The sequence below is a fragment of the Rhincodon typus genome, chromosome 19 (genome assembly GCF_021869965.1).
Source record: "Rhincodon typus isolate 14 chromosome 19, sRhiTyp1.1, whole genome shotgun sequence".
Lineage (NCBI taxonomy): Eukaryota > Metazoa > Chordata > Chondrichthyes > Orectolobiformes > Rhincodontidae > Rhincodon > Rhincodon typus.
In genome coordinates this window covers 28,261,776-28,270,337 of record NC_063350.1, presented here as the reverse complement: position 1 = coordinate 28,270,337, position 8,562 = coordinate 28,261,776, and the positions used below count along the sequence as shown (strand labels likewise).

Below are 8,562 nucleotides of genomic sequence, written 5' to 3'. Positions count from 1 at the left end.
AAAAAATGTGACATGACAGCTGAATGAAATTACAGACCACTGGAAACTTCAGGGCTATGAAGGGAATTAAGGCTTTGATCTGTCAGTAGCTGGAGGTGAGTTGGAAACATATTGGTTTATTGATTTTATTTGACTTAGATAGAGTATTCAGGTGCCCAGGATGGAGATGAGAAATGGCAACACTTTATAATGCCACCTGGCAATACAGCTAAATTTGCTGGCTAAGATCCAACAATACTTTCTGTTTAATACTTAATCCATTCAGCTAGACACAAGTTAAAATAAAGTGCCCAAATTTTTCAGCAAAACTTGAACTATTGTGCACTGGAACTTGCTGTTCATTAACCCCACTGTCTCTGTGCACTGATCAATAAATCACTGGATTAAGATCCATTGTAAACTAATTTCACAGGACAGTGAACGTAATCAAAATTTTATTTTAAATAACCAAAAGAAAGGATGAAACAATGAAATCAATTTTCTGACAAAACTTTGTTAAGATATACTAGCTTTTAAAAGAAAATGATGAAACTTTGCACTTTGAAATGTTGTCATTGATTTTATTTTTAATACTATGTTATAGTAATTGTATTTACATTTTTACAAGCTTGAGAAATATCTGTAATTAGCAATAGAAAATTAATATAGTTAGAAAATTCTGTAAGTATCACCATTCAAGTTTGCAAGTTCTGCATAAGTTGAATTTAAATATTATTTAAGCATTATCTTTTGTAATATGGAAATACTGCTGCTGCTATTTTGGTCAAGAAGATGCAGAATGGTTCATTACAGTACATTAAGAAACACCAGATTCCTAATTGATACCCTTAGCAAGAAGCTGGTTTTCCATTAGAAAGTGTACTTACACAACAGCAGTATGAGGTATCAATTTGTTCAGTCAGTTGCAGTGGGTAAGGAAAACAAATCTATTTGCAATTTGCCCATAAATGATTTGTAGTCCCCCTGTTGCACCCCACAGATAAGATAGAGTGCATAAAATGATTTTCTTTTGTTTAAAGTGTGATAGATTTTGAATTTGTGGCACATGAAATATGACAGTTCTTTCCAAGGCTTTTATATATAAAAGCCAATCTGCCAAGCTCACTTCATACATGGATTACTAATTTTATAGACACTGGTACATTATTAAGCAAGTATTCTGCAGCTAATGTGGAATAGCATGGCTTTAAGACCATCAGAATTCATTATTATCATAAAGACAGCCTTCGGTCATTTTCCTCTTTAGTACAGGAATTTTATAGATTGGAAAATCTTTGTGCTTTTCCATTTCCCAGACAAGGCTGACCATTTTTTTCACTTTAGTAGGCTCCTACCGTTGCCAAGTAAACTATTACTCCTGGGGATAAAACATGGTTTGCCTTGCATGCATTTTCAGCTGTAATATGGATGTAAAACATACTATTTTAACAGCAGAACTGTATGAGTCCAATGTATAAAAGTTGAATAAAAGTGACGGCCCCACTGCAAAATTCTTAGGGTCTACATTTTAAACAAATTAAGGATATGTCTAAAGCAGCCAAAACCAATGGCCTGGATACTAGCAGCAAGAATGATGAAACTGTTAGTATTCATTCTAATTACTCATCTTAAATCAACAGTAATTTCTGCTGCCTGTATAGACAGAATTACATGTGAAAATCAATAAGTTGTTGTCAGTGTTTCTACACTTCTGTATAGGCTGCATTATGTGGAACCCCATAAAGCAATCAGTTAGAAATCATTGACAAGTGCATCCATTATTAGGTTAATTGTAAAAGCACTTGAAGGACTACTGTGACAATGATAATGTCTCTACCTCAGGACTAGGAGGCATGGGTCCAGTCCCACCACCTCCAAATGTCTGTCATAATGTCTCAGAACAGGTTGATCAAAAAATATCTAAAGGCACTTGAAAAACTTCTTGTTGAATGAGATTTTATTAAATTTTAAATTAAATTGAGGGATTTTAAATTACTTTGTAGTTCATGATTGCTGCTTAAGCAGGCCCTAAAGGGCTGATTTTATATTTGTTGAGTGCCAAGTTTCTCCATGGTTTTAAATTTCAGTTGCTATTTTGGCTTCTACCTTTATATAAATGTGCATTTCCTAATATTTTGCCATCTGGAAAATCTAAGCAAGTGGGTTTTGGTTTGTTATCTGTGTTAATACTTCAGTGAAATTAGCTGTTTGCCCTGCTTGATGATATTGTCATCATTGGATGGCTGGAAATGCCACTGACTCGGTTAACATCAGGAAAGTGGAAACTAATTCCGAACGATTATTGTGTCTTTCTGAGCATTGTTCTGCGAGGTCAATTAGGAGTGTCATTGCCGTGATACTGATCATGAATTTCAGTCCATTATAAACATATTAAGAACTTACTAGCTGTTGATGGAATTCTACTCAAAATTAGCCAATCAGCAGGGCAAGTGTGCCCTATTTAGGATCCTTCACTAGCCCACACAGCCATTTACAAAAGTTAAACTCAGGCAGCTTGATTTTAATCATTATGGACATCAACGGAATAGAGGGAAGTCAGTTAGGTCCTTGTGCTAGCCATAAACAGATACGCACCCTAATATAGCTTTTGGTCCATGATATTGTGGATTGCTAATCTCCAAGTACATTTTGAATACATTTCAGACTTTCTTCCTCTCCCACTCTTTCAGGGAGTTCTAGTCTCCCACTGTACTCTTGGTGAAAAACTCAACTCCCCTTTCATCTTTCTACTGACTTCTCATAATCAATAACTTAACAGTTAAGGAAAAATGGGTTCTTATTAGAGACCTCAATTAAATCACCCTACAATTCTCTCAGTTCCGAAGAGAACAACTTTTGCCTATCTAAGCTTTCCTCAGCAGTCCTGGCAACATGTTCTTAAGTCTCTTCAGTGCATTTTCTAATTCAATCACATGGCAATCAGAAATGTACACCATATTCTCGCTGTGGCCTAAACTGCATCTGAAATTCTAGCAAACTTTCTACTCTCACTTTCTCTGCCTCAGCATGTAAAAGAAATTACTGCTATGTGTTCTTAATCATCTTATTGTCCTTGACCTGGTATATTCACAGAGTTGCAGATAGACACTCAAAGATCCTTCTGTTTCTCTACACTTCTCAGTATTCTTGGCTTGCCTGGTTTGATCTCGCCCATCTCTGAACAGAATTGTACATATCACATCCTACCCAACTGATCAGTCTTCTGAATATCTTCCTACAGGCTTCTGCCTTTTCTCTCTTACCAACCATCCCGCACCACCCCCATCCCTCCCCTGTCCCCACCCGCCCAACAACCACAGGCACAAGTTTTGAATCATCTTCAAACTTAATCATGCCCTTAACATCTAAACCATTGGTATGTAATGCTGAAATCAAGGTATGTAGTTCTGCTAAAAGTTAAAGAAATTTACACCATAACAATGCATTAGAATGTGAAAGAACTGAAGAATTTTTAAGAATACTGATCAAACATAAACAAAACTTTTATTTGTAAATTGTTATATCCAAATGACAAACTATGAAATCTAAAAGGAAATTAAGTAAATTTTAGACTCTTATTTATTAATAATTAACCTTAAGCATTCATGGAAGGTTTTGCCACCAAAATAATGTCAACACTCCTGTTTTTGAGGAAAGAATATAACCTTTTCAGTTAATTCTAAAGATGTTTCTAATCATTCAAAATTGTACGTTAAAAATAATATTCTGCAACGTACAATGTTTCGTAGCACTATCTTTCTCCCCAGTGACCAATCTAATTCACATAGAGTACCAAGTTCATTCATCCACATTCTTTTTAAAAAAAATATGTTTCTGCCCTTCATCATTTATCTAATGAATTTAAAATCTTTTGTCTCCATCTCTCTAGCTAGAACAATCCAAGTGGGAATGATTCATTAATATGACAAATTCCTTCTGACCTCAGTCACAACTTGTCTTTTCACCAATTCTTGTATATTGTATTGCAGTAGTGTTCTGGATTTACCATAATTTTATTTCTATTTTATACAATGCTAAGTTCCCTCTCATGTTATTTTCTTCATGAAAACTGGGAATAACAAAAAGAAAAAAGATTTAAATGCATTTTTAAAAGAATTTTAAAATGAAAGAGAGCATGAGAATAAAAACTGAAGTAAATGGTAGGAAAAACGCATGTTAATGATTTAAAGATAAGTTATGAACAAGGTTAAAATGATTTTTGTGGGAAGATTGATCAAAATATAGAAAAGCTTTCCACGAAGACAGCAGATACAAAGTTTTAGCACATTCAAGAAGCCAGATATATTATTTTTGGCTGCAGAGAGAGGGACTTAAAAGACACTCATTAACTTTATGTTTAGGTCAATGAATCATAATTGTCCTTCTGGTCTTGTGTATTCCTCAGCATTCTGGTATGTACTCAAGCAAAAAAAAAACCTTCCAGTCTACACACTGCTCAAGACAATACACTGCATGACACCATCTTAAACAAGAGTTGCTTAGAAGCCAGATTTTTGAATTTTTCCATTAGTTATCCAAATAGTTTTTACAATGGATAAATTGCTAATTATGGGTTTTCACATTTTTGTATTTTTAACATTTAATCATCTTGTACTTTTATTTAATTGTACAGTAGCTGTCTTAATCTGCAAACTATTAGAAGGCCTCACCATTTGTAAGAGTAAGTTGTTAATTAGTTCAGGTTGTGGCATTTTGAAACTGTAATCTCTGGGAGCATGCTCAATTTTCTCAGGAAGCTAAAAAAATTAGCACGGTGCTGCTGAATTCACTAAAAAGACGTTCATATCTATCAGATGAATTGAGAGGCAAGACAGCATTACTATAAAGGTAGCATAACTGGGTGTACAGTCAAACCGCCTATATAATGGTTTATCCCTTAGATATGCATTTCGGGTAACTGAAACAGATAAATGGTACAAATTTTAGATTGAAAAGATAATGTACGTTTGCTGAGAAAAGTATTAAAACTACTCAGAAGGGGACTATTTTCCATAAAATCAACTTCAATGGCTTCGCTACAGAATCTTAAAAATTTATAACAGGGTTTAGAAGATATATCCAAGATACAAAGCATTCTCAGTGCCGTGGCAAGCTTCCCGAGTATAAGCCCCTAAAGTATTAAATTGATTATGAGCAAACCTTAAAAACAAGTGTGGTGGGTGGAGGGGGTAGGGGAGAAGTAGTGAACATTTAAAACAAAAACAGAATTTCTGTTTTTGTTTCTGATTTCCAACATCCGCAGGTTTGTTTTTTTTGTTTAATAATGAACATCTGCATCTATTTCTGTAAAATCGATCTCATTAGTCTTGGATCAATATTCATCTATACTTCAGTTACATGTTTAAAATCAATATAGGGAATATTTACAAGACAGATGATGGCATGTGGAGTTTTTCTTCTAAACTAACAATAAAAAGTTCTGCAAAATTAAATAAGTACCATCAACTATTTTGTCTGAAAAATACCTAACACACACAATCTGCATTCCTTACCTATAAAACTAATTAAAATAGTTGTCAATGTCTTTCCATTGTACACTCTCAAAGTATTCGCTGATATACGCAATGATAAATTAACATCTTAGGTTTTGTTTTTAAAAACAGAACATATCAATAAGCTCAAGACACGCAATGCACACACAAAAGAAGGGTTTAAAAGCACAATGGATGAATTTCAAAGCGTAAAGCACTTGTGTATTGGGAAATCAAACTACTCATTTCTGCAAGGAATTGCATTATATACAAACAACTCATATTGAAATGACTCATTGCTACAAAATATACAAAACCTTGAGATTAAATAATATGACTTACAAGCTTGTGAATTTTAGTTTGATAGCATGGCTACTTTATGAAAATTAACAAACATTTGAACTTCTTCTCAAACAGTGGAAAAATTTTAATGAGACTGTGAAAATGTAAAATGAAAAGTTAGTTTGTACTAATTACATTCTTAGTATCCATGTTACATCCACAACCAGCTCCAAATCATTTTAATAGAAGAAAGATACTATATTAAGAACAAAGACACTAAGGATATTTCAAAAGAAATAAATTATGAGGTCAGTTTCAGATGTAATATGGATATTAATCGCGAACAGGCAGATATTTAGCAAAGTTGGTTTGAAAATATATAAACATACACTTAGGAACCATTGGCATATGAAGCAAAGAAAGTGTGAATAGAAACCCTATACAGCAACCAAACGTAAATACTCAGTATTTTCAGTCCAACGTGTGAAGTTGGTAAAGTTATAAATTACCATAAAAATGAATTTAGGACTGGGGTGAATCTTGCACTCTCTTGACCCTTCAGCAGCCATTTGATGGCATTCCCATGTAATGTGTTGGTGATGCTTTGGATTTCATCCCAGCCTTAAATGTGATTATTCTTACCCATAAAGTCATATTCACATGTTCTGTCATTTATTAGTGACCTTATTATAGTTCTCTCTCATATACTGTAATCAGTAAATGTACAGCAAGCTGCTTCATAATCCTGTTCAGTCCCACCATATCGCCTTTACTTGGGTTCCTCAATTGTTCCCTTACTGAGGTCTGTCATCTTAGGATATTTAACTTTCTTGTGGTCCAGCTCATTCTGTGCCCATAATAGAAGTTTCAGCAGTTTGGCTAGCTTAGGTGTTGATTCACGATTCTCATAATCCAAAATTGCCTGATTCACCTCACTCCAAACCTAGATTTTAAAAAAAAAGAGACTGTAGTCCATTAATTTCAACATTCAAATTCAGTGTCATGTAAGACACACAACTGGATACCAGAAGCTTTCTACTCAAGGCCACATTTTACTGGCAAAATAAGTTAGCATTTTTATATTAATTCATAAATAAAAATGTTGAATTTTCAAATACTTAATTGGTGGCACAAAACTAGAGTCTTATTGGGAAAAAAAAGACACTGTTGAACTACTTTGTCTTGCACTCATCAGGAAACTTGCAAGAATACCAATGTAAAGGGAAAAACATTTTATGCTGAAACAAAAATAGAAACTGCTGGAGAAACTCAGCAGGTTTGGCAGTATATGTGGAGAGAAAGCAGTAAACATCGAGTCCAGTCAGCCTTCTCCAGACTGCTGAGCTTCTCCAGCAATTTCTTTCAGATTTCCAGGATTTGCACTTCTTTGCTTTATTTTCATACCGTACAAAATGACAAAATAAAGCACTAACTGGTTGGAACATGGATTCTGATTGGTAGAGGAGTGCTATGGAGAATGCAACAATTAGATGGTGACTGATAGTTAACTGTCAAGCTTTGTTAAAATTTAAACCAAGCAAGTTGCCTGATTGGTCAAGGCACTGTCCCAAGGAATGAAACAGAATGGCGGTCACCTATTTTGTTAAGATTAAACAGATACAACGTGTATACATATTCTGTCCATGAACAGTAATGTGCCGCACGATAATATATTTAGACTTTAGTACAGGCAAATGCACCACACGACAGCCAGATTCAACTGGCAAAGTGGTTGCAAGTGTAATTCTTAGTACAGATGATTATTTAGCAAATAATGTTGTACAAACAGCATATGCTCAGTTATGCCATTCTATAAAAAGTTGGACAGATCCAACCAATTACCACCATATTAGTCTACTCTCATCACGTTTAGAAAGTGTCATTGATGGTGACATCAAACAGTTCTTGCACAAGATTTAACAGATTTTCACAAATACAGTTTTCAATTAATTTAAAGGTTATTATATGCAGAATAACATAGCTCCACTCGAGTCCAACGTGCAATGTGACAGTTTTATGGCAAGTTTTACCAGACATTTTAATTGCACAGAAGGACATTTGTAAAATTAACAAATATTTCCGAGAATATATAGTTAACCAACCTTTTTATTAAGAATATTTAAATGATTCAACACAGAATTGAAGTTATTACCTTTTGCCTCTGCATCATATTAAGCAGATCCCCAAACGGCGATTCTTCTGGATTATCAAAAGCTAGTAGAGCCAGTGTACGTTCCATCTCAGTCAGACACTCCCGACTCTCCTCTCCCTGCTCAGCAAGCTGGGTCTGGGCAAATTCCAAAGCTGCCTCTGTCTCACGCTGGCGAATCAACTCGATTAAATGCTGTTGCTGCAGAAAGCACATATAATAATGTTAGGCTAACTAATCAACAATATAGCCAATAATGTTATTGATACACAGTTGTTCAGCAAAAACATTATAGCTCCAGTAGTTTTCCTCTTTTAAAAATTAGTTTTCTGTTTTACTGCCAAAGTTTACTTTCTACTTGATCAGAATTTACTGTCAAAATATAGTGGAGGCGCTAATGGTGTACATATTATTTATAAGTAAATTGTAGAGCTACACCTGAAGCTGAGATTCATACCTTGAAATTTGCAGCACATACTCTTTCAGTTACATGATGACTGTTGACCACTAAAAATTAACTTCACTGAAAACTATTTATTAGAAGTGTAGAATCATAGTCTTTCAAGTTTTGAATTTCAAAGATATAAAAAAAAACTTAACATGTCCCTTGATTCCTATCTGTCTCAATCCAGACTTAAGTTTCCCCTATTTACTGCTTTT

At 34.4% G+C, this 8,562-nt stretch overlaps 1 protein-coding gene across 1 annotated transcript; it reads right to left on the bottom strand.

Moving 5' to 3' along the window:
* Nucleotides 1–3,458: 3,458 nt before the first annotated feature.
* Nucleotides 3,459–8,133, bottom strand: LOC125480995 (glucose-induced degradation protein 8 homolog). Its single transcript, XM_048608249.1, has 2 exons — nt 7,906–8,133; nt 3,459–6,696 (listed from the first exon to the last, which is right to left on the bottom strand). Exons 1-2 carry the CDS (start codon nt 8,116–8,118, stop codon nt 6,523–6,525), a joined length of 387 nt encoding a protein of 128 aa, XP_048464206.1. The 5' UTR covers nt 8,119–8,133; the 3' UTR covers nt 3,459–6,522.
* Between the last annotated feature and the right edge of the window lie 429 nt (nt 8,134–8,562).

Bases quoted from the DNA above. Each gene is read 5' to 3' on its own strand.
- LOC125480995 (XM_048608249.1), bottom strand. From the start codon at position 8,118: ATGTGCTTTCTGCAGCAACAGCATTTAATCGAGTTGATTCGCCAGCGT. The intron at 6,697-7,905 runs GTAATAACTTCA...TTTAAAATCTAG, and splicing joins ATATGATGCAGAGGCAAAAG to GTTTGGAGTGAGGTGAATCA.